The sequence below is a fragment of the Strix uralensis genome, chromosome 3, assembly GCF_047716275.1.
Source record: "Strix uralensis isolate ZFMK-TIS-50842 chromosome 3, bStrUra1, whole genome shotgun sequence".
In the NCBI taxonomy this organism is placed as follows: Eukaryota; Metazoa; Chordata; class Aves; order Strigiformes; family Strigidae; genus Strix; species Strix uralensis.
In genome coordinates, this window is record NC_133974.1 from 64,781,110 (window position 1) to 64,796,888 (window position 15,779).

Sequence of the window (15,779 nt, forward strand, 5' to 3'; positions counted from 1 at the left end):
CAGACAGTGCTCAGTTACTATATGGAATTTAATTGTTTGAGAGCCACCCTTCCAGGTGGGGTGACTACTTCTGGTGGCTACTGAAGAATTCTAACTTCGAGGCGAGTTCATTACAAAACTGCAATCCCTTAGAGTACAGCAATTAACTTGCAACTTAATGTGCAAAGGTCACAAGGAGTCTACCTACCTTTTAGAATGGTTTTGCTCTAACAACATAAAAGTTAATTTATTGCTCCAAGGTAATAACATGGGACTAAAGCTTGGGAAGGCTCAAGGGTAACATAAAACACTATATAAGGAAGAATTCACATAAATTCCCAAATTTCCCTTGAAGTTGCCTTAGAACTCAGTCTGAGTGATGATCCAAGTAACAAACTGGTAATAACTGTAAAGCAACAGGGTACCTTTCAGTCCTCATCTTTCAATTCTACCATATTTCAATGGCAAAGTGTTCCCAGTATAAAAGGGAAAAAGAAGAAACTCCCTGCCTAAACTGAGACTTTGTAAGGTGCTTAAGGCAACGGACAATAAATACAGGAACTAGTAACTCATGTAGTGACTATGCATGGTACACAGAAAAGGAGGCAGACCACTACAGTTTCAACTTGCTGCCACAAATTCAAGAATTGAGGAACTGCTGGGCCTACTTATTGGTAACATAAATGACTGAAATTTGTATTTACTTCAATATAAAAAATTTTTATTTCGAAGCAGATTAAATAAGAACATGGGCTAAGCTCCTAAAATACTCTTTTTTATGCCTACATACAAGCAGCAAAAAAAAGCAGCCCAGTTCCACACATACAATATATCATTTAACAATTCTTCTGGCATTTCAATTATGCAACTGCCTGTAGCATTACTGAGTTGCATAACAGAAACAACAGATAGGGATCTGAAGAGCTAAAAAAATGAAAAAGCGCCCTATGAAAACCTATGAAGTTGCTCATAATAGAATTGTGTAGTATCACTGCCATATTTTCATGTATTTCTACAGTTTTTAAGGTTTTGCTTTTAACCCTTGAACAGATTAGTATTTCAACTTTAACACTGCACTGAAGTACATTTTTTAATTGAAGAGGAAAATGTGTACACATTCAGTCTCAGAAATAATACTATCAAATTTCACTTACAGCAATTTAAGTTGAATTATTTAACTAACTGTCCAAAAACTAAAAAAACCCAAACATATATATGTGCAGTGTGGCCAATTTATAGACATAACTCGAATCTTAAATTTTCAGTTTCCTACCTCATGTTCAAATTCATGAACTTAATACTGCATTCATAATATAGCAATTTCTCCAAGGACAGAATATTTTGTCTCAGTGACTTCCTGAAATATAAAGCCTTTTGGTTTTTTGCTGCACTGTAGATTTAGATACTACAGTTTTTAGAAAAGCTTTGGTTTCAAATACATATACATTAGAAAACAATATATTAAATACAGCATAAGTGATTAACTCCATCACAATTTTTACACTGTTATAGAATGTCACAGTATAATCGAATCTTAACATTATAACATAGTTTGTAGCAAGACATGAAATTGAACCACCTTCTTTTCTGTTTCTGGTGCTATCTGCCAGAATATCTTCATCATACTGACCTGACAGTGCCATCAGAGGATGCAGTAAGAAGGTATTGATTGTCTTTTGACCAACAAAGATCATACACTATGTTAAGATGACCATAAAATTCTCTCAGGAACTGTCCAGAAGGTATTTCGTACACTAGTGAAGTTTAAATAGAGAAGTAAAAACTTTGTAAGTATTTACAATCAACTATATGCAATCACTAGTGCAAAACTTAGTCTAATCTTTGGCTGAGTTTCTGCTAGCACAAGTCATTTTCTTCACCTTCTCATTTTCAGAGAACAAGATCAAATAGTTGCTAGATATGCATGGACCACAAGCATATACTTCCATCTAGTGGTTCATGGATGTCACAAATGTCTTAACCCTTACGAAACAGCCTACTTGCTTTAAATTATTAGAAACAGATTAGGATTATAATTTCTTCTGATTTTTTTTTTTTTTAAATTTTGGCAGCTACTTGAACAATCTTTGAAATAGATTAACATTGAGATAATTTTCTGTGGCTGTGTAATAAAGGAATCTAGACTTACTGTTCCTTGCATTAAAACATTTACTTTGTGTACACTTAAAATACCGTTCTCTAAATCTCAATGTTCCTATGCAGAGTTTAAGAACTATGCAGTTGAGGCTATGGTGAAAAAGCAGCCCCAAGTTTGAATAATAATGAATATTTGAGGTTCCAAGTGAACTGAACCATGGAAGACAGCAGCCTCCAGTAGCCTCTCTGGAGATGAAGATGTTCTGGGTACCTAACCTTCATGACAGGTTAGGAGAAAAACTTACACAAAAAGCGTGTGGAGTGGGGCTGGAAAAGTTATTTCACTTAAAACTTTATTATCAGAAGATATGTTCCTATGCAAACTGATTTAGTATTTCCATTAGACCACTGCACAGAAATAGCGTATTTCATACTGTTAAACTGTATATACATTGCCATGTATGAAAAGCCAGCTCCAGCCTTACTAACACAGAAAGAACATTTTCCCCAGTGCCTTTAATGCACAGAACAATTTGCAAAACACAATTATAAAAGAAAACCTCTAAAAAATCCACACATCTTTTGCCCTTTAATTTCAAACTACATGAGTTATAAGGAAAAAAAAAAACAACACAACTGAAACATATTTTAAACTTACAAACAATGGGATAGCCATTCCTTCCTGCACATGCTGCTGCCAGTGTTTTCCCATCATGAGAGAAACGAATACAGAAACAGCCTGTATCTCCACCTCGCAGTGAAAACAGATGCTTGTTCGGTATGCGGCAAGCCTAGCTTTTCAGGTAAGAATTGGGATTACACAGTTATAAATATTAACTACCCAATGCTTAAAATACATTTAGTTCCTGTCATGCTTATGTTTTAAAAAGCTACTAACACCTTAAGAGAATTTAAAAGAAAAATTCAACCTTCTAAAGAGAGACAGTTCTGTTGCATAAAACTTAGACCACATCTAGTTTGTATATTCATTTCTGACCCATTATTTACAGACAACCATAAGTTTTAAAAACCTAAGAAAATTTAAAATTGAAGTAATTTCCTTAATCTTAAGAAGTGCTTATTGAAGACCATCGTCAATAATATAAACTGTAGAGTTAGACAGTAAGTCAAGCTTGTTTAAGGAGTCTAAGCAAAACTGTTAGTAACTTAAATGATTGCAGTGTGAACTCAGAAGACTAAGTCCAGGCGCTCAAACCTTTGGTCTACCAAATCACCCTTAACATTCCTCATCTGTATTTTAATTCCTGATTTTTTTAAAATAGCGATGAAACATTTCAAAAAATTGCACAGGTATTATAGTCCCCCTCCTCTCTCCTAAAGTATTGCCTCTTTTTCACCCAAGGGCTTTTTCTCTTTGAACAAAATACAAAGTTTAAGGGGAATTAAAATATCTAGAGTAGTTATGTGATTACTTAACCTAAACCTGATTGACCTTTATGAATGAAAAATGAGCATGAAGAGATTCATATGCATTTAAAAGTATACAAATAGATCTACTTATGAAAAAATTGAATATACACTGTTTACTTCAGAATAAAGGTAAATACATCTTGTTAGAAACTATATATGGAATTAAGCCTTCTTATGATTTTAACCTCTCTCTAAAATAAAACATTACTACATTGGATCAATAATTCAGCTCAGAACAAACTTTTTTTATTTACAGGTCATGCAGCTACAATTCACATATAAAATTAATCTCATATTTAATTCATAATTCTATAGAATATTTTGGAAAAATAAGGTCATCCACCTATATCTATGCAGAAGGATACAGATATATTGTGATTCTTTAAAAAGATAACTTAGCTTTAAAGGTAAAACAATAATTTAAATATACAAAAAGGAAATAATAATTTTGAGCGATTATTCATTTTAAAATGCACACATCTGCTTTAATATTCTTTGGCAAACAGACATGCCACATTAGGCTAACCTTACTGAAACTTTTTCATAAGACAGCACATCACAAAATACATCACCGTTGCTACTGAAGTTCTTTAATATGTACATGGACTAGTCTAAGAATAAATTAGCTGCCAAATTTTATTTTTATGATGACAGGCAAATATTCTTAGGATCACACTTCTCTTGGTTTTGATTATACACTTACTTTCAGAATGGCAACTTTCTGAAAAGTAATGAACATTAACATAAATACAACTTTGAGGTATCCTGCCATTTTTGGCAAGAAAATTTCCATTGTAAAAAACAGACTCACCTATTCTTTACTATTTTATTATTATCAGCAAACATTACCGGGAAATAAAATTAAGTCCACGTATATTTAAGTGTTCTTTTTGAAAGGATCTGTACAAGGACTACAGTATGGAATCAAAATAAAAATCAACACATCTTTGTATTATTCAAATTTTTATAGAACCATGAACCCACACTAATGCCATTCTACAGAAAAATATGAAATCATTGTATGGCCATTCTATATATAGTTGCAAAAATATTCCCTTTATGATTGCTAATTCCATTAGCTACAGTGATCTCGTAGTTAGGATGAAGTCATCAAGAACCTTCTTAATAAGGTTCTTCAATGAAAATTCCTTCTGTTACACTCTAAAAATAACTTTAACTGATGGAATTAAAAAAACCCAGGAAAATATATTTCCAGCCAAGCTTAAATCTCAGAACTGGCTTCCTGTCTTACTTCTACTACCTGAATAGCCCTTCTCTTTCAAATTACTGGAGAATTCAGGAGATAAAAATACCTGACTGTTCTGGGAAAAAATGGTTAAATCAACCATATGTGGAAGAAGATAAGCATCCTCTACTATTTCTGAGAGTTTCTTATGTTAGTATTTTTTAATTTGCTTTAATGACTGACTTGCTTCATAATACTTAGATCATAAAAATAAAGTTATGAAAATATAGCAGATCTTCAAATTGTTTCTCTTTAAAAAACAAAGAAAAACACCTCACCTGTCCAGGCAATCTTGTCCATTTAAATGGCTCCTTCTTCTCCCGAGGAAAAGGTTCACATGACTTTTTAGATCCCTCTCTCTGGGGCTCACACAGAGTTGCACTACTTTGTTCCTGCTGAACAGCTATCGTAGAGTGGAAAGAAGGAGCAACCTTAAAACAAACAAAACTAAGCATCAGGAAAAAATATTATTAAAATGAACACTGTAATATCTGAGAAGATTAAAAGGTATTTTTAACTTCAAATGAATTGCATTTTTACATCTGAAAAATAGAGATTAGTAAAAGCTTAATACATGAAAACTACATAGCAAAAAATTAAAGTAACCAGCAAGTCAGAAAGTAATCCAAGCTTCCAAAGTTGTGTCAATCGGATGGTATCAGAGATTTTTCAAATAATCAATATTTGTCTATTTTTATTAACTATCTGGGTCAGTGAAAATTAGTAATACTCTACTACCTGGTGAATGTGTTGTATTAAAAAAAAGCATTTCAGTATGTAAATAGTTCCACTGACATTAATCTACCACCTTCAAATCAAAAGATACTACCAGTATTGTGTATTGAACAAACTATGTTTAAATAAAAGGAGGACTGACCACATTTGTGATTTTTATTGTAGGTAAACCGTATATACTCTCCAAACTTCTGTAAATACACTTACTAAACCTTACGTACAAGTTACACCAAGCTTGAACACACAGGAAGCCTTAATGCTGTGAAGCAGCCTAGCAGCCCCATGGCTGAGGGGTACAGAGGCCACGAAGCACCAGCTGTAGTTCTGATCAGTTTCACCAAGACAAGTCTCTTCAGAAACACATCTGAATACCAGGCAAAATTACTGTTTTCTTCCAGGCTGACAGTTGCTAGTTATCCACTTCAGGGCACATAACTGTCTAGGTTCCCGTGACTAAAATGGGAGGTTGGACACCTACCACGCAAGCAGAAACCAATTTACGAGCTTAAATCAGTTGTCCACACAAAGGAGTCTACTTCCATGCAAGATGCCTTGTTTTATCCAAGACATCTATGTTCATATCTACCAGCCCATGCAGGAGGTTTGGGAGACCTGGGCCCTTCTAGAGAAGCAGGAGACTAGGCAGGATCTGTAACAGATCTTAAATGGAAGCAGAAATCTATGCACAGAAAACTGTATCATGCCATGGCTCTTAATCTGGAGTTCAACCCCAGCCTTGGCAAATCTGCCACTTACCAGAACAAGAATGAAATAATATCCAAGTCAAGCACAGCTCAGAAAGCCTATGTAATTTTATGACATCACTTGAACTTCAGAGAGGACTGTAAAGTAGGAACAGCTGTAAACCAGTGATAGCACCTAAACATACCCGGAAAACATTCAGACCATGGAGAAGACAGGCTCAGAATGCTTCCAGAAAGATGACGCACAGCTGCTCAAGAGCACAGAATTCCTAACCACCACACAAGCTGACTGAGCAAGAGATCTGCAGATGTCATTCCAGTACACAGATTAGAAAAATGTCCCAAAAACATAGGAACTAATCCCACAGATTAGCTTGGTTTTGGACGACATCTCACCAGGCTTTCAGATCACCCTTGATTGTATGAACAGTGAGCAGAAGAAAGATTTATGACTACTGTAAATACATATGGAAAATTATGTAATAGAACAATATTGTACTCGCACTGTAGAACAACAAATGCTGTATTTATCTTGAATGCACATCTTGGCACATACCAACGTAAGCCTGTCTTTAAAGGATTTTTCATTTGAGAAAAAAACCTGACTCATTATAGCTTGAGGGTGCAGGGAATCAGAGTTAAGTGACTTATATCTTCTCTCACTTACACAATTTGCACACCTGCATGAGTCCAGTGACTTATAATGGCATTTCTCCTAATGAGAAGGAATATCAATCTTCAAGAAAGTACCCTGAAAGTTTTCTGTCGATGGCAAAAAATGCAAAGTTGCAGATAGGAAAGTATGCCTGTTATGAAGGGCTGAGTTTGGAACATGTATCTTATGTGAAGTTCTTATTATAGCTAGTTATATACTAGCTATTTTATATACTGCATATAAGTACAACTTTTCTATACATGCATACAAACACACACACTCGCATGTTCTAGCTAGTTCCTACTTCCTACAGAAAAGTCTGTATATTTGTAAATATATTTATATATTATATATTTAACTTACGTGATCTGGCAGTTTTATGCCTCTTACAGTCACATATAAAGTTGATGGATAACGATTTCTAGGACATTTTGCCCACCAGTCATAAACCTCAACAGCATTCGAATGTGACTTGGTCCTTGGAGGTGGGTAATATAATTGCAGACGGAGTTTTCCATCAATGTTTAGAACTCCATTTGCACCTACAAGCTGGAAGGGTGATTAAAAAGAGGAAAAAAAAAAATTTACATAAAAGTAATAAAAGTGATTATTTTTAGTATCTTAACTACAGTATAAACTCTGAAATTCACTTCCCACTGGGGAGATATACTATCCTACTACCCCTAGAATTAATGAAGTAAACATGTATTAAACACCCCCAGGATCAAATCACGAGATTAAATTTAGATGGCAGCCTGGTTTTGACACACGCTTCATATGCAGAACAGTAACACCCCGTATGTGGGAAGACCTCTGCAGTACCACAGTACAACTTTTTTTTTTTTTTTTTAATTACTACTTGTAATCACGCAAATCTCAAAAGAACTGTTAATCCACAAAGAGTCTCTTTCAAATTTGTCTCATTTGAACAATGCAGTGAAGGGCATTGGTAAGGCTTTGACTCAGAGCAGAAGATACTGCAAAGCAGTAACCGTTCCAGCTTCAGAGGAAATAACAGTTTTCTATGTTGAACTAAAGAACAAGTGTACCTACTGCCATTAACACTGAGGACATTTCTACTTTCGACTAATACAGATGAAAGGATAATGCAGGCAGATGCAGTAGGAAGGAAGAACAGGCCACAATTTTATTTGTACTGAATGCCTGGATGCACAGTTCCCACCAGCTATACACCCAGACATGAACACCAGACCTCTGATTCCAGTAGATTAATCTTGGGCAGAGCTGAGAAGAGACTCTGTATGGAATGATATGGAGGTCTCTCTCCCTTCCCATAAACTTGCAGTCCATTATCTTTTCCTGTATTTCTCATGTTGTGGACTGCTCAATGGCTGTCAAGATCTACCATCCACTGGGGTAGGTGTAAAGGAACAACCCTCAGGCAAATTAAAGCTTGTCAGCTCTCAAAAGACCAAACTGGCACATTTAAGTCTCTCCTAAAAGGGCAAAAAGGTACAAGACGTGCTGGCTAAATTACATGTATGTCATTGCTGCAGCATTTCAAACTATGCAACTAAAAATGACAGACATTTTATAATTAGGCAAGGGAGTCTTTGAAAAGACTGACCAACTGAAAATGCCATTAGAATACAGAATAGCCGAGATACAGAAATTAGTGGATTTATCATTTTCTTTGCACAATCTCATGAACACGCAGAAAACACTCAGAGAAAACCTCCTTCTGTACTTTATGAACAAAAGTTTTACACATTCTGTACTTTCTTGAAAAAATACATATTCTTTACTGTCAAGATTGTTACTGTGAATTTTATGGGGCAAAGGAAGAAGGAAAGGAGAGAACAGTCAAGCAAGCAAGGATTTATTTTTCCATCTGTTGCCTGGAAAGATTAAAAAAATCTTTTCCTACTTAGTACAGTTAGCATCTTAAATAATTGAATAAAAAGATTTACAAATTCTGTTTCTTCATTTAAATATTTACAATACCTTTAGAAATGCCCAACAAATTTTTCGGAAACCACATTCCTGAATTTGTGTATCAGAGTTGGCTCTCACTTCATCCATCCTTAGAAAATCAAGGATCTGAAAGTATTGGAACGAATATGAATATATTTCTAATGATGATATACTTCATAGTAATTAAAGAATACTGCTGAAAATATGCTAGATGAGATTCAATAAGCAGATTTCAATTTTAAACAATTACAAAAACAGTACTTCTTTCACACAAGTACACAATTAGAAATAACAGATCCTTATGCATTTACCTGATGACTATGACCTACTTTAAAAAAAGAACGTTAAGTCTGGCCTTAAAAAACTGTTCTTCCTTCCCTTCTGTCGCAATAAAAGAGGAAAACATTCATATGTAATTCTCACAAATCCTATATAGTTCACAAATCTGACAGCTAAAACCTGCTGGATGTTAATCTAGCTGGAAAACAGCCGTCAAAAAGTTAGTTTTCCTTTCCTACCTTTATCACTTATGTCATAGAATCAACCAAAGAATGGTTTGAGTTGGAAAGGACGTTCAAAGTCCATCTAGTCCAACCCACCTGCCATGGGCAGGGACATCTTTCATTAGATCAGGTTGCTCAAAGTCTTGTCCAACCTGACTTTGAACACTTCCAGTGATGTCCGTGATTCTTAATTTTTCTGGTCAGTGACTAGAATCTTCTCATATTTAACCACTCCTAGAGGTTTATATGGTATACAAAAAACCCCTTGGAATCATGCTTTCTTCAAATTGATATTTCATAAACCACGCTGAAGTCAAACAGCATGCTTTCAGTATAGTCATACTTTTGGTCCCAACATTAACATGATTTCCATGAAGAATCCTTAAATACAAATGTAATTACTTTTGTGTTAAGCAACTAAGCACTCTTAATTCGATAAATGTGTTCATTTATGAGTACCACAGAACATAAAAAAGCCATACTGTGATACTGCATATACAATCTATTTGAAATATAAGAAACAAGGAATGAAAAAACATTTATTGTATTAAGTTCCCATTTTCAGGTTAATACTACAGACTCTCTCTTTACAAATACTGAAATACTTAAGCTCAAAATCATGTTGAATATACACCTTGTAATTTTTCCTTTAAACATAACTGTATTGGAGGATGAATTAATAATTACTTTGCCAAGAACAGGCGAGGAGAAGTAGATGTCTAAAACGTTAATGGAAAACAATGCAACAGCTTGCTCACTGGCACAAGGGAAAAGAGGTGTTGCTACAAGCAGGCAAACTCCATCGTTGAGTTTCTGGTACTCAAGCTTCTTCTCAGATTTCAAGAATATGCAAAATGAAAAAGTGATATCCTTTATACATAGTACCATCCCTCCTGATCTGGAATGATCTTAACAGCCCTTCCCAGAAGTGTGACAGTTGATCTAATAAGAAAGCTCTGTCCTCCTTACTACTATCAAAACACGGTGGTTTTGCTACAAAAAATGTTTATGGTATTAGCAATCACCAATAACACTTTTTGGTATATCCACTTAATTCCATATCCTAAGGTTATGCTATTAACTCAATATAACTGAAATAACACCTGAATCAGTCAAATATATACTGTTGAAGAAACAAACAGAAAATCACAACATGAATAAATTGGACACAAAACATTTAACCTTACCTCAAAAAACAGGATTACCCGAGGGCTTTCTTCAGTGTTTTGAATAAAATAACTAAAACACTCATTAAATATGACTTGCTCCTCCCACTCTGGAACCGTTGATTTAGACTGTCTGAAGTCATATGGTTGTGTCAAAATAGGAAGAACGTGCTCTATTTGTTCTTGTTCAGAAGAAGATGAAAGTTTCCTCTTGCTGTTTGAAAATTTCCAAACAGTTACAATTGTTATAGGGCCTTAAAAAAAACCAACTCAAACAAAACAGTATTTTCAATTACTGAAAGCAAAAAAACCTACAAGATACCATTTGTTTGATTTTAGAAAAAAAATATCTAAAACCACACAAAATTTAAGACAATTTACAATGTATGTAGAAATGCTACAGGCTGAAGTTCAAAATCGTAACAATCAAGTTATTGTTACCAAATTTATGCATAATGATCATGGTACAGTCTACTGCTTAAACACTGTTAAAATTTTGATTTTCAGGAAAATTATGCATAATGACAGTGCAAACAAGTGATTAGAAACATGGAGAACTAAACTTCATTTCAGGATTTTAAAAGTTCTTTATAAAAAAAGAAAAGGCAGACTTATTTATGCTACAAGAGTTTTGCTTGCTTATTCTAATCTTGGCTTCTACATATTTTTGAGATTTAGGAAAGTTTTTCTCTGGAAAGAAAACAGAATGAACCGTGCTGTAAATCAGGGGACCTTGAGAGCAATATAGCAGTGCAGGGCATTTAAAAGTGCCAAAAAGAACAGAAAAATACCATCCTAATTTACTGTAGGTATATATATATATTATCATAGATGTAGAAACTAATGAATGATCTCACAAACAACATTCAGCATTATTTTCGTATTTAATTTTCTAGGGAAGGATCTATGCATTTATAGTAATCACCGATAATAGAAACAGTTATTAAAAGTCACCTATGATCCTTCTTGACATATAAGCCACTTCTCTGATCAACAACATGGATTTTAACCATGGGATGAGATACCAGGAGATCAGTTTTAAGTCGATCACATCGATGGATATAAACTCCCAACACAAGATCATCATCAAAAGCAAATTTAGACTGAGTTGAAATTTCTGAATTCTTCATTGCTTCATCATTTTCTGCAGCAACTTCTGTGTTTTCTTCTAGAAATAGGAACAAAGTAAACAGAGGTTACTATGTTCCACTAATGGCAGTTTAAAGGAGTAAAAATGTATTGTCTTAGCAATCAATAGTAAAGTAATAATATTTAACATGTTCTTTATGTAATAGGTTAAAATAAAATGTTCCAATTTGCAGCATTTTAAACATGTATGAACATACACATGAATATATATTAATATAATCTATTCCTATTAACAAACATTTTTATGTAAAATCAGAGATCTTCCTCTTGATTGACATAGGTTCTTCTGTGCCACAACGTCTTAAAATCCCTACAGTTCAATACCCTGCTCTGGACTACAGCGTATAGTAGCGGTTCTTTTGTTTGCTTGCTTTTTTAAGGAAAACGTAAAAAATAAGACAAGCAGAAACTGATGCCTTCTCCATGTGCATTTTCCTTGACCATACTATTGTTTTCAGAACTTCCTCATTTACAAGTTACAGTGAGACCACGAGACTTAATAGATATCAAAAGATCTACTTCTCATCAATTTCTATAATCTCAATTTTTTAATCTACTTTCTTATTTTGGCCTCCACAACACTTGAGAAGCGAATTCCCTAATTTGACTATGCGTTGCACGAAAAAATATTCCTTATGTTTGAATGGAGCATTAGGTTAAAACAGTGGTGATACACCATTTATAGTATAAACAAAAATGATAAAATAATTTAAAAAATTATAATATGCATATAAGTAATACACTGAAAGGTGGTTTATAATATTATTATATTATGCTTTAAACCCCCAACTTTTTAACTATTTAGCCACTTCAAAACTATTTACAGTAAATGAATCCTCAAGATTTTAGATTGATACTCAAATAAACTTCCTCACAAATTAGCCTCAGAATTGGAAGAACAAAAATAGTAATTAATGAAACATAATTAACTTCAACAGCTCAATCACTTCTGTGTTACTACGGACAAATATTTCTGTAGCAGTGCAAAAAAAAAGGAAAAAAAAGACCTGGATAAAGCAACAAAGCAGCACACCATCCTAACATTTTGTTGGCAGACCTTTTCTGGTTTTCTTTTTAACCTTCTTCGCTTTAGGTTTCTGGTTTTCCATGCTTTCCTCCAGTTTCTGTCCTTCTGATGTAAATAGTCTTTCCAAGGACTGATTTGCATTGCCATCTTCTGCTGGAGGATGCTGTAGCTCAGAAAGGGACATTGCACTGCAATGTAATGGATTACTGTCAGCAGTTGCATTCTACTGCATATACGGATACAATTGTTCATTACCATTATTAATCCACTTGAAATTTCCTCTTTAGTTCTGCAGCTCATCATCTGTGCATCTTGAAAATGCAACATACACCCCCAACATTAATGTCTTGCCTTTTTCATTTCTCTCCCCCCTTCAGTTCCCCCTAATTTCCAGATAATTGCAGTACCATTCGTGTGAATAGAGCTAAACTAATACTCTTCTGCTGGATGAGGGCCACCACTCATCACTAAGAAAACATGCACAAAATTATCTTAAGTTAATTAAGAGTGAGTTCCACAGAAAATGAACACCAGATAGTAACAGAGGATATTTTTTTAAGAAGTTAAAAAGAATCTGTGAGTTAAATATTAATCTTGACAGCATTTCAAAAAAGTATTTGGTTATATTTTTTCATAACAGAATCATCCAGTTTATCACTTAGAAAATATGTACAGTTTATTAGAAAGCTTCTGTCTATCTTAAAACAAAATGAAACATTTCACTTAAGATTCACAGACACACAGTATACAGTTTATCACGGTACCTTGTTTCAGCTTCACTTAAAACTGCTATTTCTTTCTTCTTTTTCTTCTTTTTGCCCACTTCATTGTTCAATACAACTTCATAGCTTTGAACAGTGGAGGTGAATTCGGACATCTGTTCTTTAAGTTTCATTCTTATTTTCTTTTTAATTGCTTTTGCCTCATCCTCAGCCACATGCAGCTGATAGGCTCGAATTAGCTCTTCTTCCTCTTCTAATTCAGTTATATTTCTCACTTCAGACAAGGAATTTTTAATCCTTCTATCACCTTCTTGATGAGGTACATCTGTTTGTGATTTACTTTTTGTTTTCTTCTTTGGAAGATCATTAATCTTTTTCTCAAAACTCTCCAATTTAGCTTCATATAAATTCTCCTCCTCATTAAATTGTTCTTGCAATGGTGATTTCTTTTTCTTCTTGTTAGACTTTGGTTGCTTGTTCTCCTCTCCACTAACAATATCATTGTTTATTTTCTCTGCAATTGAGACTTTCTCTCTCAGTTTATTTTTTGTAAATCGAGGACTCTCTTCTTCAGGATTATATGTGTTGTTTATAATTGCTTCATCATTCACACTTTCCTTAGCTAGATCAATATTACTTCTAAAGGTGTCAAGCTATAAATGAAAAGAACATAAAACATACTTGTACTAAAAATTATGTTCTAAGGATAATCATAGTATTTCTTGTTATTTCTTTAGCAATATTATACAAAGTAAAATGAAATCAAAGCTCAAGTTATTTTCCTGTTTAAAATTAACAAGTAACAGATTGAAAGGCAACAGAAAATTCACACAGAAAAAAAACATTTTGTATTTGGGCACTTCATCCTCTACTTTGTTTCACTCTGTTTTTAAATTGCTTTTATGTATATACAGTAAAAAACGACATCAACAAGTCTACTCCATAAACAGATGCCAATGCTTTAGACTATGGAAGACTTGAAGATCACATGCAGCACAAAATCAAGTATTTTCTTCCATTTAAAATGGAAGTTAGAGACAGGCTTCAGGCTCAGTTGTTTGCAGTCTCTTTTACTGAAAGTTGCTTGACAAAAAGAGATTTCCATTAAGACTTTTTTTTTTTAAAAAACACAAAGTTGAAAAAAACACCTGCATTATTCTTAGTAGAATGACAAAGAGTTGATCTAAAGACCAATCTAGTATAAACAGCTAAGATAAATTTCAGCTAATGCATCTGTCTACGCACTCCTCCTGCCAATTTTTGATGTTTTTTAAAAAACACATTGTAAACTTTCCTCCCTCCTTCAGATTTCTATTTGTGTTTACTAAAAGTTCTAATGCCCCACCCCTGGAAACATTTAAGGCCAGGTTGGAGGGGGCCCTGAGCAACGTGACCTAGTTGGATGATGTCCCAGCTCACTGCAAGGGCATTGGACTAGATGACCCTTAAAGGTCCCTTCCAACCCAAACTATTCTATGATAACTCCAAAGAACAGCAAGTAACTAAGGCCTAATTCTGTAAGGAGCTCAACACACAGATCGGTGTTCCTTGATGGAGCTTCTATAAAGTCACTGAGGTTCGTTGTCTTACATAAACTCTCTGGAGTCTCCACATGAAACATTAGAAAGGACTTTAAGACACAAAGAAAGCAAATTAAAAAAGATGGTCTTTTCTTTGCCAAGACCATCTTCCTCCCTCAATAAACGCAGACATCTTCCCCTTCTAGCTGGGGTACTTCTCCCAGTTGCAATATTATGTTTGCCTCAAACATTTTTTCAAAGGGACAATATGTGTAATGAGTGATCACCAATATGTACAAGCTTATAAGAAGAAAAAGCTGAGAATGAAGTTGCAACACCAGCCATGCTTTGGAGGATGGATCCTGACTTAAAAATGCTCACCTGTGAGAATAATATTCCATGACTAGAAAGAACACTCAATGTGCAAGTCATCTGCCTCCATTTTGTATGCCCTCAACCATGTGAGCCTGCAAACCTTTATCACTATCTTGTTTTATTCACATCTGACACTTGAAGATAGAACATGGAGAGCAAGTAAAGTACTCTAAGTACTGAAGAAGGAGAAGGGAGAAAAAAGAAAGTTTGAAGTACATGGGTAAAGACACAGAAAATAAATCAAGGAAGTTTATTATTTGTACAGGAAAACTGTCAAATAAAAACAATGTGACAAGAAAAATATGCCAAGACAACATTTAACACAGAAATAAAAGCTGACGTCTGAAGTAAGAGACAAAGCTTAAAAATGCTCTAACTAGACTTCCTAATGCTACATATTAAACAACACTGTCCTAATAAAGTATGAGTTAAAAAAAGAAACATCTAAAATCTCATGCAAGTATGCTTATCTAAAGCTATTCATGTATCTTTTCAGTTGGTATCTTTATTTTTAACATCCTATGTCTAAAAATAG

At 34.2% G+C, this 15,779-nt stretch overlaps 1 protein-coding gene across 12 annotated transcripts in view; it reads right to left on the bottom strand.

Annotated features, from left to right (window-relative positions):
- AHI1 (Abelson helper integration site 1) overlaps positions 1-15,779 on the bottom strand; it is a 97,102-nt gene that overhangs the window by 69,647 nt on the left and 11,676 nt on the right. For 11 of the 12 annotated variants that reach the window (XR_012628152.1, XM_074862589.1, XM_074862586.1 and 8 more), the window contains exons 4-13: positions 13,392-14,002; positions 12,658-12,815; positions 11,406-11,619; positions 10,473-10,665; positions 8,813-8,908; positions 7,211-7,396; positions 5,032-5,184; positions 4,211-4,228; positions 2,735-2,867; positions 1,610-1,733 (exon numbers count right to left, since the gene is read on the bottom strand). Coding sequence is in view for 11 of the 12 variants with exons in the window: in XM_074862589.1 (XP_074718690.1) it covers positions 1,610-1,733; positions 2,735-2,867; positions 4,211-4,228; positions 5,032-5,184; positions 7,211-7,396; positions 8,813-8,908; positions 10,473-10,665; positions 11,406-11,619; positions 12,658-12,815; positions 13,392-14,002 (1,886 nt within the window). In the remaining variant the exon portion in view is untranslated. The remainder of the gene's footprint in view (positions 1-1,609; positions 1,734-2,734; positions 2,868-4,210; positions 4,229-5,031; positions 5,185-7,210; positions 7,397-8,812; positions 8,909-10,472; positions 10,666-11,405; positions 11,620-12,657; positions 12,816-13,391; positions 14,003-15,779) is intronic. The other variant, XM_074862590.1, reaches the window with a different exon arrangement.